The sequence below is a fragment of the Rhincodon typus genome, chromosome 2 (assembly GCF_021869965.1).
Source record: "Rhincodon typus isolate 14 chromosome 2, sRhiTyp1.1, whole genome shotgun sequence".
NCBI classification, from domain to species: Eukaryota; Metazoa; Chordata; class Chondrichthyes; order Orectolobiformes; family Rhincodontidae; genus Rhincodon; species Rhincodon typus.
The window spans coordinates 31,804,216-31,821,707 of record NC_063333.1 but is presented as its reverse complement, the minus strand read 5'-3'; the positions used below and the strand labels follow the sequence as shown (position 1 = coordinate 31,821,707).

At 39.2% G+C, this 17,492-nt stretch overlaps 1 protein-coding gene across 5 annotated transcripts in view; it reads left to right on the top strand.

Moving 5' to 3' along the window:
• svila (supervillin a) overlaps window positions 1-17,492 on the top strand; it is a 165,023-nt gene that overhangs the window by 54,680 nt on the left and 92,851 nt on the right. For all 5 annotated transcript variants that reach the window (XM_048609398.1, XM_048609389.1, XM_048609403.1 and 2 more), the window contains one exon: window positions 15,731-15,980. In XM_048609398.1, coding sequence (XP_048465355.1) covers window positions 15,731-15,980 — 250 coding nt within the window. The remainder of the gene's footprint in view (window positions 1-15,730; window positions 15,981-17,492) is intronic.

Below are 17,492 nucleotides of genomic sequence, written 5' to 3'. Positions count from 1 at the left end.
TTCATCCAGCTCTACACCTTGTTATCTCTATGTGTGATCTTATATGCTTACCCTCTATTGTCCTCAGAAGATCCAATAAAAGGATGAATTAACCTCAATAGTTAAATGTGTAAATAGTAAAATAGGACATGTCCAACAGTGACAACACAGAGTCTTGTATGGACTAATTTATTTTAAAAATTAGGTTTTCTTTTTCTCACTACATACCACGTCTGTTTTCCAAACTAATTCTCAGGATAAGTCACCTTGGACTATATATGTTCCAGCAAATTGTGATATCATTTTGATCATGAGTCTTTCCCTTTCTCAGTACATGCAATTGAACTTGAACACCTTGATGTGCATAATCCCACTATCTATTTCTATCATCCTTGAGGCTGATATCGTTCATTTGGCCGGTCAGAAACCAACTGTTCATGGTTTGATACCTAAAAAGATGAAGCTGCAGATGTAAAATCAAGTGATACTGAAGCACTGGATCTCTAACTAGTCTGCCTGCTCATCCTGTGCTAGCACAGTAACAATGCATGCATGTGTTAGATGCTGTGTTTTTTTTTTCTTGCATGTGTTATGGCATTGTTGATAAACCCAACATTTGTTGCCCAAATCTAATTGCCATTTGATAAAGTGACGAAGCTGCCTTTTTGAATCACTGCAGTGGTGCAGATACACTTGCAATGCTCTTAGAAAAAGGGTTCCAGAATTTTGATCCAGCCAGTTGATGCCCAGCAAGAGACCTGTTCTAACCAAATTAAACAACGATCAGGCAGTGGTGAGGTTTTCAGCGGACCTTCACCTGGAGTCAGGACTCTAGGTGGTGAAAGGCCAGGCCATGACTTTTGGAGAAACACTCCAGGTGGTCTAGGATTGCTGATAACCCCAGACTATGAAGTGTTTTGTGAGTTATGGGAGAGGGGGTTTGCAGGTCACTGGGGAGAGAGCGGCAGGAGACTTGGAAGAAAGCAAAAGGGTTGGATGTCAACAGGCAATTGGGCATTGTGTGACAAAGGACTTTCCCTCTCCAATGAAACAAGCTGCCAGCATAGTTGATATATTGGATGTGCGACAGTGACAGACCTGCTTGTGTCTAAAAAAACCCAGTGGTGGCAAGGTGAGGCAATTAAATGCTCTTTAGTTAGCAACTTAAAGGCCTCAGTTGACAATGGAATGGTAAAGCCAACCAGTGTGGTGGAGGCAAGGAGGCAGTGGACACTGAGTCTGCCACTAGTCCACTCACATAAACACACCCTTGCTGCTTCTATCACTGTGCCTCCTGGTTCAGCATCTCAAGGGGCAGAAGATTCTGCCCAAGGTCCCTTTCAGATTAAACCTGCTCCAAATTGACACACCTGTCTACAGAAGCTCAAAATGAGGTCAACTTTCTAAACTAAGTAGGTTCACACTACTCAAGGACAATGTTGATTGAAATAAACTGCAGGCGTCACTGCAGCTAGGACTGTTTGCACTTGGTTCCAGCTAATTAAATGCGTCAGTGCACAAGTGCGATAGGGTGGTCCTGGACACAGACAGTGGGAAGCCTACCAATGAACCATAGAACACCACAGCACAGAAATGGGCCATCCAGCTTACTAGTTCTGTACCAGCATTTCTCTTCATGTGAACGTTTAAACTAACACCACTGTGCTTTTCCCTCATTAACCTGTAATACTGACCTTTTTAAGGCATCTATTTTCTTCAAGTTAACTTCAGTTGTGATGGAAAATCCCACAGTTTAATTGCCTTTTTTAACTAATTTACTCCAAATTTACTTTGTAATTCTTTTGCCATTATCTTAAATGTATTATCTTCTGTGACCAATCATTGACCAGTGGCAAATGTGTATCAAAGTTGATATTAACCTTGATGTTCTTTGTTGAGGCCTCCTCCGCTTCAGTGGAAAAGCTCTGACACCTTATATTTCTCTTCACAACTGTAACCCCTTTCTGGTACCAACCTCATGAGAAACATAGAGCAAGTTTAATGATTAATGCTTCTAAAAGCTAAGATTCTCTAATACCCAAGACATTTACAGAGCAGCCCATTAAAAATCAGGCTGTCCTCACTCATCTGTCTAATGTCTGAACAAAATCCTTTCTCTTCACAACTGTCATCACACTATAAACATGAGCTGTAGGATTCTGTTTCTTCAGTGTCACTTGATCAAAACCCTGGGACTCACTCCCTAACAACATTGAGAGGCTACGTGCGGTGCTTGGATTGCAGCAGTTTAAAAAAACACTTTACCAACACCTTCTCGAGGGCAGCTAGAGATGGACAATAAATGCTGGCCTAATCAGCAACACCCAAATCCTGTGAATGAATGAAAGTAGTACCCATTCCTTATTGTTCTACAAGATAACCAAGCACTAGTTATTACACACCAATAATTTCAATGAATACTACAATTGTGGATGTAAGTACAGGTACAAGATTGAACTACAGCCTCAGACTTGCAATTCCTTCTATTTGGGGACCTGTTTTGTATTCGGTGCAATACTTCTACATCTTACTTAATCTGAACATGCAAAGATGGCTGAACTTTCTTTTAAAAGCAGTCTGTCCTTTAAAGATTAGATCAAGGATAAACATGGAGGCTTCTTGAATTATACCAATGCAGTTTGTTTAGGAGTTTGTCCAAAATGTCTATATTGTCCTAAGTGTGATTATAATCTGCTGTAGAATGAAGACTGCAGTTGATTTAATGACCTGTGTTCTGGATGCACTTTCCTCCAAAGATAATGCTAGAATTTAAGTTTCTGTTAGATATTTGTTCTGTGAAAGGCAGATTAAAAAAAGTGGTGCACATGAAAAAGAAAAAAACTCAAGTAACATTATAGCTTTTCCCTTTTCTGTCCCAGAGCTATTTAATTGAGGGACTGATCATGGTATGTGGAGATGATAATTATATTATTTAGAGATCCTTGCTCAGGATATGGTAAGTTACAACTGAGATGAATAATTGTTTTCTATTTTTTCTATCTTTAGTCTTTCTACCTGTAATCTTAACCTTGAAAATTTGTTTCTTTACTTAATTCTTTTCTTTCCTACATGCCTTGTTCTTTCTTTCTCTGTTTCTAGTGAGCCCACCCCTGTCTCTCATACAGTGACTGTACAGACAGTCATGGCAAGAACCTCTAGCCCCACTTTAGTAAACTCGAATTCAAAACCTATCAGGTATTTTGCAGTTTGCATGCCCAGCTAAGTAGATGGCTGTGCCGGTTAAAATACTAGTGCTCATTTGGTTCTAAAAGCATTATTTTGTGCTCTTTTCAAAGTTAATCCTGTACATTTTGATCTAACAACATTTTTATGTTTGCTGATTTGTATCAAATTATGATACAGTCCACTTTAGAAAACTTGTCAATTTCTCCAAATCAGTTCATATGAACTAAAATTGTCTTAATTAAATAAAGTTAATTAGATGTTGTAACTTAACAAATATGTGTGCTTAAATGTTGATATAAATGTTGAGACTTCTATACTTTAAATTTAATATGAAAACATAAGGAATTCCAGCAGTAGAAGACCATACAGTTCCTTCAGCCTGCTTTGCCAATCAGTGCGATCTTTGCTGATCTTCTGCTTGAAAGGATTTAGCTGAATAGTTTGGAAATTCAAAATCTCTACATGAGGAACTTGTATATTTTCTTTGTTTCCCTCCAACAAAACACAACATTTTCATTCCTTTCTTGATTCACCAGGAAATTTATTCTGCTTAAAAAGTTGTAGAGATGCCCTTCTTCCTGTACTTTGCCAATGCCACTTTAAACAAAAACCGTACAGAAGGACCATTTGAGGCAACTATTTCTTACTATATTCTTTTCACTTTCACAACTCTGCTCATCTGTCTCACCATAACTGTAGCCTCCTAATAGCATTAATGAGAATTATTCTTCCTGGGGTGGTGAGAATCATTGAAATCCAGTAACAAAGTCAACATTATCATATATTTACACATTTGTATAATTCAATTACTATTATCAACATTGGTTTCTAGATTAGTATTAGTATACCATAGTAATATACAATGAAACATGCAATGTGTTCTGATAAATTTTAGAAATTAACTAAAATTAATTATTCTAAATGGCCTAGCAAATGTCATCATGACCCAGAAAGATGTTAAGCCAAAAAATAACTGATGCAATTCCTGATCAGTGCTCCTGAGTCAGGGGAGAGTGGTTGTAGGGGATGCATGGGAGAGATCACGTAAGATCCTGATCATTGTCCAACAAAACTGCGTGGTAACTGGAAAGGCTGGCTCAGTTGTGAAACCCTCCACAATCAAGCAGCCTGACTGACAGCTGAGCGTCTTGGCTTGCACAAGGGGCCATTGTGCATAGAGCTGTGTCTTTCAGGAGAGAAGAGGAAATGATGGATATGTGTGTGTATGGGCTAGGATGAGAGATCTCTGAGCTACTTTAGCAAAATCTAATTTTTGCATTTTGATCCGAGTGCTAGCAGAAGGAGTTTTTCTTGATTGACAAATAAATTTACTGAAATATACGACTATTTTGATGACATTTAAGTAGTTTGAATTTTTTTATTTATTGATAGAACTCTATGAAGCAGACTGTGCGAAATATATTTTTATTTCATATTCTGCAGCATACTTTATCACAGCTAACCAAGCCCTAAATTCTTGAATTTAGGCTATAGATCTTTCCTAGTTTCAACCACTCTTTCCTTCTTAGCAATTCTCTTTAAAGCCTGCCATTATGACTAAGCATTAGATCATCGATCTTGACATCTCTTCACGAAGCTAGGTGACAAGTTTTCTCTCAGGCTGCTGTGAAGCACTTTGGGACTTCGATAAGCACTAATTATTTTTGCTAAGCAGGTTATAGATGGGTTCATTGGAATTTTAGTAAAGTCAACTTTAAAAATTACTATTAATCTTTATTATGTTCTAGGTTTTCATATGCTAGCATTTAGACAGATATTACATTTGGAAAAGTAAAAGTTGGAACCTAATACTGTGGTTTTATTTTTACTGCCTGGTTTGGTTATTTACGAGGTGGTAGTTACGGTTGGAGAAATTGAGGGCCAGCTCTGAGCTCTGAAGTGCAGAGAGATTTGGGAGTTCTAGTCCAGGATTCTCTCAAAGTAAACTTGCAGGTTGAGTCAGTAGTAAGGAAGGAAAATGTAATTATGACATTTATTTTGAGAGGACTTGAATATAAAAGCAGGGATGTACTTCTGAGGCTCTGTAAGGCTCTGGTCAGGCCACATTTGGAGTATTGTGCGCCCCATGTCTCAGGAAGGATGGACTGGCCCTGGAGTGGGTTCAGAGGATGGTCATGGGAATGGTCCCAGGAATTAAAAGCTTAACATATGAGAAACGTTTGAGGACTCTGGGTCTATACTCGATGGAGTTTAGAAGGATGAGGGGGGAATCTAATTGAAAGTTACAGAATACTGAATGGCCTGGACAGAGTGGATGTTGGGAAGATGTTTCCATTGGTGTGAAAGACTAGGATCCAAGTACACTGCCTTAGTGTAAAGGGAAGACCTCTAGAATGGAGAAAAGGAGAAACATCTTTAGCCAGAGAGTGGTGAATCTATGGAATTCACTGCCACAGAAGGCTGTGGAGACCCAAGTCATTGAATATATTTAAGATGGAGATAAATAGGTTCTTGATTGTCAAGGGGATCAAGGGTTACCGGGAGAAAGCAGGAGAATGGGGTTGAGAAACTTATCAGCCATGATTGAATGGTGCAGCAGACTCGATGGCCTGAATGGCCTAATTTCTGCCCTTATGTCTTATGGTCTTATGTGTGTTTAAATCTAATATTAAAGGTACTGACTCACTGTCTGCAGATTTTAAAATAAAAATGCCCAAGAAGAAAATGAGTGGGGTGACGAGTTTGTTTTATTACCTTTCACTGTCAGCAGGGATGTTCAGTTGTGAAATATATTGAGCATTTCGCTATTCTTCTTTGTGTACTGTTATAAAGCGGAGGTTGACCACTTCTTCACCCCCTCCCCCCACTCTCCGCCGCCTGATAAGTAAAATCAAAACACCCAGAGAAGTGTGCCTCTTAGAAGTGTGGAAAGGAGTGTGAAAGTGGTGTAATTTGCCTTTTCCGCAATTTCTACTGGTTAAATAAAATAAACCCCTAATGTTCACTTTACAATCAACACATAACAATTTATTTATCTAACTCTAACAGTGAACAAACTAACTAAATTATTAACAAACCGAATAAACCCCTTCTAACCACTGACTATTCCCAAAAAGAACAAGATTCTAAAGGTATGCTATTCCAATAAATACAAGTCCCACTTATATAAAATAGAATAAAGAATTTACAGCCAGGTTACGGGTCTTCCAGAATGTTCTGTCAGGAACCCCTTCTCTGCCAAATTCTTCTGTCAGGAATATTAACTAGTTGTGCAGTAGGTACCTTTGATTCAGCTGGTGCTTTCTCTAAGACTTAGAGAAAACTGTGAGAGCCAGCGACGCTCTCTTGCAAGCTGAGAACTGTTAACTCTAGCAGATGGCAGTTAGTTCTTCAGATTTTTTTCCAACTTCCCTCTCCTTTTATACCCTTAATGACATATCAATTTCTTAAAATACAGTTGGTTCTATGTTGTCAAAACCATCAGATTTAAATTTAATTGGCTATTTGCATGATTCAAATTGATTAGCTAAAATCAAAATGCGTTGCCTGGATCACAAAACAAAACCACTGCTTGGCCTGCTAACTGATGCAAATGTTTCAATTCAAGTTCTCTCTGTGCACTGGCAAACCCACAAGCTGCTGTCCACAGCCATCCTTTTTGAATCTCTAAGCATAGAAAAAGCACGTCATCTTTTAAAAGGACCAAGCACTGCTTCCCACCTCCCCCTAGCATTTTACAAAGACCAAATTCTAACTTACTGCCTCCCAATCCACAAGTACTCTACCTAACTTCGCAACACCTCCCCTGTTAAGGAAAAAAAAAAGAACATCATTATGAAAAGATGGCTTCGCTTTTTTTCTAAAACCTTAACTCCATTATATTTTGAGATGCATATCTCATTAATCTAGAGTTACACATTTCATACAAATTCTATTTACACATAACATTGAACACTACCTTTCTATCTTGTATAAACACTTTTTTAAACCGCGATAAAACATCAGCAACAACGTTTTCATGACCCGCAACTTGTACAGTCTGTAAGTTAAATGCTTGTAATATGAGACTCCAGTGAAATAATTGGGTGTTCTTGTCCTTAAATCTTTACAGAAATGTCAAAGGATTGTGATCGGTATACGCAACCGTTTCTGGTGCATTGTTTGTAACATAAACATTAAAATGTTGTAAGGCCAGTATCAAACTCACTAACTCCTTTTCAATGGTTGAATTTTTTTTCTGGTGGATGTTGAGTTTTTTGGAAAAAAACCGATTGGCCTTTCAATTCCACAATCATCCTCCTGCAACAACACAGTTCCAACCCCTACATTGCTTGAGTCGATGGCGACTTTAAAGGGTTTCAAGAAATTGGGCGTGGCTAAAACTGGTGCAGGCGTTAACACTGCATTTAAATTCCCATATCCCTCCTGTAATTGTTCTGTCCACCAAAATTTTGTGTTCTTTTTAACAAATCTGTCAGCGGCGCCACCACGCCACGAAAAGTTTGGTTCAAATTTCCGGTAGAATCCGCTCAATCATAGCATTTCCTTCTTTGAGGATAATCTTGGAAATTCCTCGATGACCTTCGTCTTCACATTTCTCTGTGTCATCCATCCGTGTCCGATGTTGTGCCCTAAGAATGTCACTTCCACCTTCACGGATTCTATTTTTGCTGAGTTTATGACCAACTTCGCCTTCCGTAGTCTCTCAAAAAGCTATGCCAAATGCTCGATGTGATCATTCCACGAATGGCTGAAGATCATTAAGTCATCTATGTAGACGGCACAATTAGTCAATCCTGCCACAATTCTGTTCGTAAGTCTTTGAAAAGTGGCTGGTGCATTTTTCATTCCAAAGGGCATTACTTTAAATTAATACAGCACATTTGGGGTTACAAAAGCAGAAACTTCTTTTGCTCTCTCCGACAAAGGTACTTGCCAGCAACGACAACATCAGTCCAACTTTTTCCACACAGTCCTCCAGCCTTGGAATTGGGTATGAGTCAGACTCAGTCACAGCATTGACCTTCCAATAATCTACACAGAATCGTTGAGTACCATCAGGTTTGGGAACCAACATTGTCGGCAAACTCCACTCACTTTGACTCGTCTCTTTGATGTGTTCTTGGAGCGTCGATTCCACTTCTTTCTGAACCTGCGCTGTTTTGAGAGGATTAAGCTTGTTGGGGTATTGTTTTATCGGAACAGCGTTCCCGACATCAACCTCCTGTCCTAGGGTATTAGTTCTCCCCATTCTCTTTCTACGTAGGTCCTCATAGCACTGTAACAAATCTTTCAATTCACTTCTCTGTTCCTGGGTCGGATAGCTCACTACCCTATCCCATTCCTTAAGGACTTCCTCATTATTCAAATTATTCTGAGGCACGTCAAAGTCCAAGTCATCTGGATTTGATTCCTCACTCTGAGTGACAGTAACTAATACCTGTTTCTCTGGTTCCTTTATCCTGTCATAGTAAGGTTTCAGCATATTCACATGATATAACTGATATTTTTTTCCCATCTGGCATCCTTACCAGATAATTCAAATGACTTAACTTTTTTGCAATCTGATAGGGACCACTCACCCTTGCTTTGAAGGGATCTCCTACCACTGATAACAACACCAATAATTTATGACCACAGGCAAATGTACGAATTTTAGATTTCTTATCCACTTCTTGCTTCATTATGTGCTGTGGTACCTTCAAGTGTTGTCTAGCTAATTCACCTACTGTGTTTAATCTTATTCTCATCTCAGTTACATAATCCAGCTGTGAGCTCTCTGATTTCAGACCTATCAACATTTCCTTATTTAATTTTAAAGGTCCTCTTACTTCATGTCCAAATATCAATTCAGATGGAGTAAACGGAGTTGATTCATTTGGAGAATCTCTAATAGCAAATAATATAAATGGGATACTTTTATCCCAATCATTAGGCTAATCCTGGCAATAAGCCCTCAGCATGGTTTTTTTTTTAGGTCTTATGCCACATTTCCAGTGCTCCCTGGGATTCAGGATGGTACACACTTGATTTAAAGTGTTGAATGCCTAAACTATCCATGATCTCCTTAAATAATTTGGCAGTAAAATTGGACCGTTGGTCTGACTGAATCTCCCTGGATAGTCCATAATGGATAAAGAAAGCAAGTAACTCCTCCACAACCTTTTCTGCCTTGACATTCCATAATGTAATTACCTCCGGAAATCAGGTAGTCACATCCATTATGGTTGGCAAATACTGGTTCCCACTTTTGGTTTTAGATAGGGGACCTACACAGTCAATTATGACCCATGTAAAAAGTTCTTCAACTATAGGAATTGGCATCAAAGGCCCTGGTTTTATTACAGCCTGTGGCTTTCCTACCATCTGTCATCTACCATATGACAGGTACAGCAAAATTCAACCACATCTTTGTGATCCAGGCCAATAGAAATGATTCTATCTTGGCCTGAGTCTTCCTCACTCCTAGATTATTTCCTACAAGTAATTCATGTGATACCCGCAATAATTCCTGTCTGTATGCTACCAGCAACACAACCTGGTGAACTTCCACCCATTTCTCCACTGCACTAACCTGCCAAGGTCTCCATTCCACCCTAGGATTTTATCCTTAGGGTAATAACAATCCGAAATACATTCTGAATCCTTTTCAGCGTAGGCTTTATGATATAAATCCTTTATCATCTCATCTTTTTGTTGTAATTCCATTAATCTTGCAGGACTAAACACCTCTGCCTGATCCTTGACTTGCTTAAGTTTTTTTTCCTCTACCACCTCATCAAACAGAGTGTCAGCTAACTGGACCTCAACTCCTTCCTCTTTCTCTTTTGTTTTTCCTTCTTGTTTTAACTTGTGCTTTTGGGATCCTGTCATCACACAGTCTGGAAAAAGTCCTGGGTATTTTCCTTTTAACTCCTCCTGGTTTTCTTTTGGCTTTTCCACTATAATGGGCCTCACTCCCACCTGTGATCCTGTTATAACGTTTCCAAGAACAAACTGTATTCCTGGAATAGCCAATTTTTCTATCACTGCTACTATCACTTCCCCAGTCTTGTTTGGACGTTTTAGTCTTGTCTAACACAGGAGAACTAATTCTCTCTCCATTTATTCCACAGATTCTCACTGACTCGGGCAATATTTCAGAAGGATGGAAATATTTTCATCTCTTACTATTAGAGACTGACCAGCTCCCATATCTCTCAATATTTTAACTTCTTTACCTACTCTCCCTGTTCTTACTGAGTAAACCTTACCCACACAGGGCAAATCTCTGAAAAGATCGGGCACTATCTTACTCTCCAGCCAGTGACAAGGCTGTGCATTCTGCTGCAGCTCCTCAACTTTTCTTGGGATTTCAACTAATCCCACTAGTTTAGCCTCTTTTACCACATCCTTTTTCCCAGTGCCCCTCTTAATCCACTAACACTGTGGCTCTATGTGTCCCGCCTTATTGCAGTGAAAACACCTGAGGTCTCTCACCTCTATTCTACCCTCTTGGGCTTCTTTTTTCACATGTGCTAAACATGATCTACATTTCATTGAAGAATCTTCCTCTTTCTCAACTTCTATCCCTCGTGGAATGAAATTGCTGTCAGAAGCTAGATTTCGATTTATGCACTAATGCATATTCATCAGCCATCTCTGCAGCTCTTCTCACTGTTTGAACTTTCTGTTCCTCAACATGAGTTCTTATGACTTCTGGAAATGAGTTTTTAAACTCCTTCAGGAGAATAACATCTCTAAGATCCTCATATGTTTTTTCTGTTTTTAATGCTGTCATCCACCTATTGAAGTTGCTCTGTTTCATTCTTTCAAACTCGACATAAGTCTGACCCAGTTCCTTTCTTATATTTCTGAACCGTTGTCTATGTGCTACTGGTACCAATTCATGGGCACTCAAAATAGCCCGTTTTACTCCTTCATAGTCTCTTGACACCTCACGAGCTCTGCCTACCAACTTGGTCTGAATTAACATAGTCTCTGGCCAGTTCAGAGATAGTAAGAACTGCCAATGCTGGAGTCAGAGACAACACAGTGTGGAGCTGGAGGAACACAGCAGGCCAGGCAGCACCAGAGGGGCAGGAAAGTCGACGTTTCGGGTTGGGACCCTTCTTCAGGAAATGAAAAAATGATAATTCACCAGGCGTGCTTAGTAAGTTTGTGGAAAACACCAAAATTGGTGCTAAAGTGGGCAGTAAAGAAGGTTATCTAAAGTTACAAAGAGATTTTGATCAATTGGGTCAATGAGCTGAGGAGTGGAAGATGGAGTTTAATTTGGATAAATGCGAGGTAATACATTTTGATAATGCAAACAAGGGCAGGACTTATACAGATAATGGTAGGGCCTGGGTAGTGTTGTAGAACAGAGACCCATGAGTTCAGGTACATAATTCTTTGGAATTTGTGTCACATGTAGACAGGGTGGTTAAGAAGGCATTTAGCACACTTGCCTTCAATGCCCAGACCTTTGAGTATAAGAGTTGGAACATCATTGTTGAAGTTGTACAGGATGTAGGTGAGGCTTCTTTTGGAACACTGTGTACAATTCTGCTTGTCCTGCTATAGGAAGGATAGTATTAAAATGGATAGGATCCAGAAAAGATTTACAAGGATGTTGCTTGGAATGGAGGATAAGAGTTATAATGATAGGCTGGAACATTTTTCACTGGAGCATAGGAGACTGAGGGTTGACCTTAGAGATTTGTAAAATCATGAGGGACATAGAAAAGGTGAATAGCCAAGGTTTTTTTCAGCAGGGTAGGGGAATTCAAAACTAGGAGGCATATCTTGAAGGTGGAAGGAGAAAGATTTGCAAAGGACATGACAGGTAATTGGTTTGTATGTGGAATGAACTTCTAGAGGAAGTGGTGGATGCAGGTACAGTAACAACATTTAAAAGACATTTAGATAAGTACATGAATAGGAAACATTTGAAAGGATATGGGCCAAATGCAGGAAAGTGGGACTAGTTTAGTTTGGGAACATAGCTGGCATGGACTAGTTGGACTAACGGATCTGCTTCCAATCTCTGTGACTCTATGACTCTATGAATTAATACATAGCGTGCTGAGTTTTAAGACACTGGTTTTGTTCTGGTTTCCTCCTCCAGTCTTGTGGCAGGGTGCATAGTTTATTGTTTCTAACAAACTAGGGTATAGTTTTATTTTGTAACAGCTTGTAAAAGATTATTTGGTTTGTCTTCAACTGACTAACAGTGTTGAAGAAAAAGTCCATTTGGTTAGAGCCACATCTGCGAGCATCCACTCCATACACTATTAATGTTCAGTAGCAACAGTGTGTACTATCTACAAGATGCAGAAATTCACCAAGACCCCTCAGACAGCACCTTCCAAACCCATGACCACTCCTACTTAGTAGGACAAGGGCAGCAGATACATGGGAACACCACCAGCTGCAAGTTCCCCTCCCAGCCACTCAGCACCCTGACTTGGAAATCTGTTGCCTTAACTGTTGCTGGGTCAATATCCTGGATGTATTCATATATCCCAAAACTGCAGCAGTTCAAGAAGGCAGCTTATCACCACCTTCTCAAAGGCCATTAGAGAATTGGCAGTAAATGCTGACACAGCCAGCGACACCCACATCTCCTGAATGAATAGATGGGAGGCAATTTGTAATCCCATTCCACAGAAAGACTGATTCTTCTTGGTCCTGGGTTTTATTAGCAACAGGCTCATAAAAGTAAATTATTCAGGGCAGCCTCAAATTCAGTATTTAAACCCCCATATCAATAAATTAAGGAAATGGTGGTCTGATGTGAATATAGAGCACAAATTTTGACATGACTAACTGTCAAGCAGACAAATATTGTGTATGGTCAAGAAACTAAATAGCACCATCTGCTGATTTGGGAAATAAATTGCATCCCACTTACCAATTTTGAGTCAAACACTGAATAACTAAAACAATATTTCTGGAGTATGGTTTCAGGGTTGTGGAGTAGTGATTGTGTCCCTACCTCAGGACCAGAAGGCCTGAGTTCAAGTTCCACCTGTACCACAAGTGCAGAATAACATTTCGTAACAGATTTGCTAGAAAATATCTATCCATTGTCCTTTGCTTTTCATTTAATCCTTAGTGATGAAGATTCAAAAAATGCTACTGGGGATTTGTTAATTTTGTGTGTGAACACATTCTGTCCTGATCTCAAGTTAGTTAGAAACATGTAAACTAGGAGCAGGGATAGATCATTCGACCCATTGAGTCTGCTCTGCTTTCCAGCATGATCATGATTGATTCTCTAACTCAACGTCATACTTTTCCGTACCTCTTGACACCTTTAGCCTCTAGAAATCTATATTTCTTAAATATATTCAGTGACTTTTGCATCCACTTAGTGGTTACAGCCATTTGAGGACTTAACAATTACTTCGAAACATCTGCTTCACAAAATGTCAGGCACCATGCTGAATTAGGGAATGACAGGATTTGGCCTCAGAGTGTGTCTTCTGTGGTAGAAACTTCCGCAGGTCCACCATCCTCTCAGTGAAGAAGTGCAGGAAGGAGGCTTTTATTTAGCAGTTGTCCTGTTTTTCCAGAATGTTGCAAATTGCTTCACAGGCAGCTGGCTGCAACTGTAAACACGTATGATGCATGAAACAAATATTGTCTAGTGAACCGGAGAGAGAAGTTTCAGTACAATTACTATCCCAATATTCCAACTACTGCCTAACCAAAGGATTTCAATGTTAGTATTTTCATATTCTCATTGAATGAGATTTACATTTTCAATCTTCCAGAAAGTACCTGTACACCAGTTGTGGCAATAGGGCTGCACTTCCCCAACCCCATTGCTCTATAGAAAGATATTGTTTGTTGTTTGCCCATACAGCTTCAACTTTAAATTATAAAACATTTTACAAATCAATAAATGTCCAGAAGCTTATACTATACTGCCTTTAATGAGCATCTGAATATTAAAATTGACAGTAGAAATGAAATATTTGTTTGGATGCTGATTCACTTATTTGTCATTTTATGATGTATCCATGAGCAGTTGTAGGTGTACAAGTGCAGACAAAACTTACTGTTCCTTTTTCCTCCTTGTGTACATTTGCCTTTCACTCTGCACCTTCTAATAGCCCAGTCAGAGGCCAAATCCTGTCATTCCCTAATTCAGCAAGCAGCCTTACATTCTGTGAAGCAGCTGTTTCAACGTAATAGTTAAGACTTCTTTTGTCCCCTGGCTGAAAAACATATTCAGTAACAATGTTATTACCTAGAATTTTAAAAATGTCATTTAAACTTTGATTCTAAGCAGTCATTACATGTTAGTAGTACATTTTTCATTCAGACCTGTTTGATTAAACTCTAATTCCTTCGCACTTGGTGTTTTGATACAAACATTGAAATCTAAACCTGTACAACATTAGTATGTGAACATATACAAAAAAGTTAACTGTATTTATGTCAAGTGACCCAGTATAATTGTGTAATGAATTTTTAACCATCAATAAGGTGCATCCATTTTCAGTGAAAGACACCAACAGCATACCAAAATTTCAAGAGGGTCAGGGGACAGAGGTGGGTGTAGTGGCCAATATTAAGGAGAAGGTGCCGGGGAAGCTGAAAGGTCTGAAGGTGGACAAATCACCTGGACCAGATGGACTACATCCCATATTTCCAAAGGTGATAGCTGAGGAGATTGTACAGACATTGGTGATTATCTTTCAGGAATCACTGGAGTCTGGGAGGGTCCGAGAGGATTGGAAAATGGCTAGTTTATACACCCCTGTTTAAGAAGGGAGGCAGAAGACAGAAAGCTACAGGTCAGTTAGTCTGACCTCGATTGTTGGTAAGATTTTAGAGTCCATTATTAAGGATGATCCCAGGAATGAAGGATTTGTCATATGAAGAGTGGTTGAGGACTGTGGGTTTGTACTCAGTGGAGTTTAAAAGGATGAGGGGGTGGGATCTGTTTGAAACTTACAGAATACTGAGAGGTCTGGATGGAGTGGACAGGGAGAAGATCTTTCCACTAGTGAGAAAGACTAGGACCCGAGGGCACAGTCTCAAACTGAAGGGACAACCCTTTAGAACCAATGGGATGAGGATTTTGTCAGCCAGAGAGTGGTGAAACTGTCTACTGAAGGCTGTGGAGACAAGTCATTGAGTGTATTTATGACACAGATAGGTTGTTGATTGGTGAGGAAAACAAGCAGTAGGACGAGGAGGCAGGAGAATGAGTTGAAGAAGCAGATCAGTCATGATCGAATGGCAGAGCAGACTCGATGGGCTGAATGGCCTAAATCTGCTGTTATACCTTTATGGTCTTATGGTTATTTGTGTAGCCTTTAGGAACTTCAGTTTGCATTTGTCTGGGACACCCAAATGAATTAGATTGTTCAAGCTACATTTTCATATGTACAGAAATGCATTTCTTTTTGAAAGTCTATAACAAAATAAAATATTTACTTTTTCCTAAATGATATGGTTTAAAAAATGATTTTGAACTAACAGGAAGCTGCATGCATTTTAAGTGATGAATGTGAAGTTCTAATTTTAGAGAGACATTTTTGGGACAGGGACTTTGTAAGTGTACTGCAAAATGATGACCTAAATATTAAACCAATGCTCTTCCTAGACTACAAGCATCTGCACAGTCTGCTGCAGGAGAACAGAAGGCAAGTGAAGCCAAAGAATTGACAGAACAAGCCCAGCCTGAAGAACCAGACATGTCTACACTCAGCCTGGCAGAAAAAATGGCTCTGTTCAATCGTCTTTCGCAGCCTGTGACTAAAATAAAAGCAGCAAGGAGTAGAAGTGATACTAAGCAAAGACGGTCAAATTCCCGATATCAGACTCAACCAATTACGCTAGGTGAAGTTGAAGAGGTATGTGTTTCCAAATTATAGTGACATCTAGTGTTCCGATGCCTGTAGATCACCTTCCCTGCACAAGGTCCAAACTTGAATATTATTGAGAAAGAGAATGAATTCTATTTCATCCATTGAAAAAGTTAACTGAACAATGAGAGTTTAGGAAACAATTCTTCATTTTATGTGGCAATGCTGTCTTTGAAAGGTCTGTGCTAAGAATGTGGAAAAACAGTTGCTGCAACTTGATTTAAATGAATTGGATTAGAATCAAATGTTCCTTGGACCCAGCAATAGCAACAGAAATGAGGAAAATAAAAGTTGCTTGAATGAATATTTTTTTAATTTGCAAATTGGAGCCCAGCTGTCTGGCAGTTAAATATAATTGCAAGATATTGGGTTACAATCGAACACAAACAAAACTGTCTTGTTAATGAAATGGGACAGAGTGAAGGAAGAGAAACAGCTTAATCAGTTCCAAGGATAGCTCTTTTGTTAAGATGCTGGACTTTTTCTAATTTTACAATAAATAAATCTGTTAATCTGTAAATAGAATTTCAGGTAAAGCAGTGGAACATCACCAGTTTATTGGATCGTTAGATAATCAGTTGCAAGTTCGCATTTGGTATTAAAGTATACACAAAATAGTAATGTCTAATAAAAGTGTGGATTTTAAAATCTTAAAATATAACTGCACACTTGATTTCGGATTTAAAACAAGCTGAAACTATATAACATAGGAAAAGATGCTGCATTGCTCTTTTTGACCCTGAGGATAAGAATTCTATTACAGTGTGGTGAAATCTGAGGCTGTTTGGACAGTCAAAAACATGTACAAACTTAGCTGCTAAATTTGAGTAATTGTAGACACCCCAATTGAAATGGTGAGAGTTGTACGTTATTAGATTGAAAGATTGAATTAGTGTTCCAGAGCTTAGTTGGATTACTTCTAAAGGTCACACAAAATTCGGAATGTTCACATTTTTCAAAGAACTGTGGGTGCTGAAATCAGAAGCAAAATCTCAGCAGGTCTGGCAGCATCTGTGGAGAGAAGTTCGAATTAACCCAGGGTTCTGTAGAAGGGTCACTGGATCTGAAACGTTAACTCTGATTTCTCTCCACAGCTGCTGCCAGACCAGCTGAGAATTTCCAGCAATTTCTGTTTTGGTTTCATACTTTTCAAAGCTTCATCAAGTAAATTAAGTTGGGTATATTTTGAGTGATCTTTGGAGGACAAGATCTTATTTTATAGAGGCTTGGTGAGCCAAATAAGAACCCTATGTTCATGCTTTGTTAAATGCATAATTGTCGTAAATGAGATTTCTCAAGGAATCTAATATCAGATTGCAGGGCTGGATGAACACAGCAGGCCAAGCAGCATCACAGGAGCAGAGAGGCTGACGTTTCGGGCCTAGACCCTTCATCAGAAAAGGGGGAGGGGAAGGGGGTTTTGAAATAAATAGGGAGAGAGTGGGAGGCGGATAGAAGAGGGATAGAGGAGAGGATAGGTGGAGAGGAAACAAACAGGTC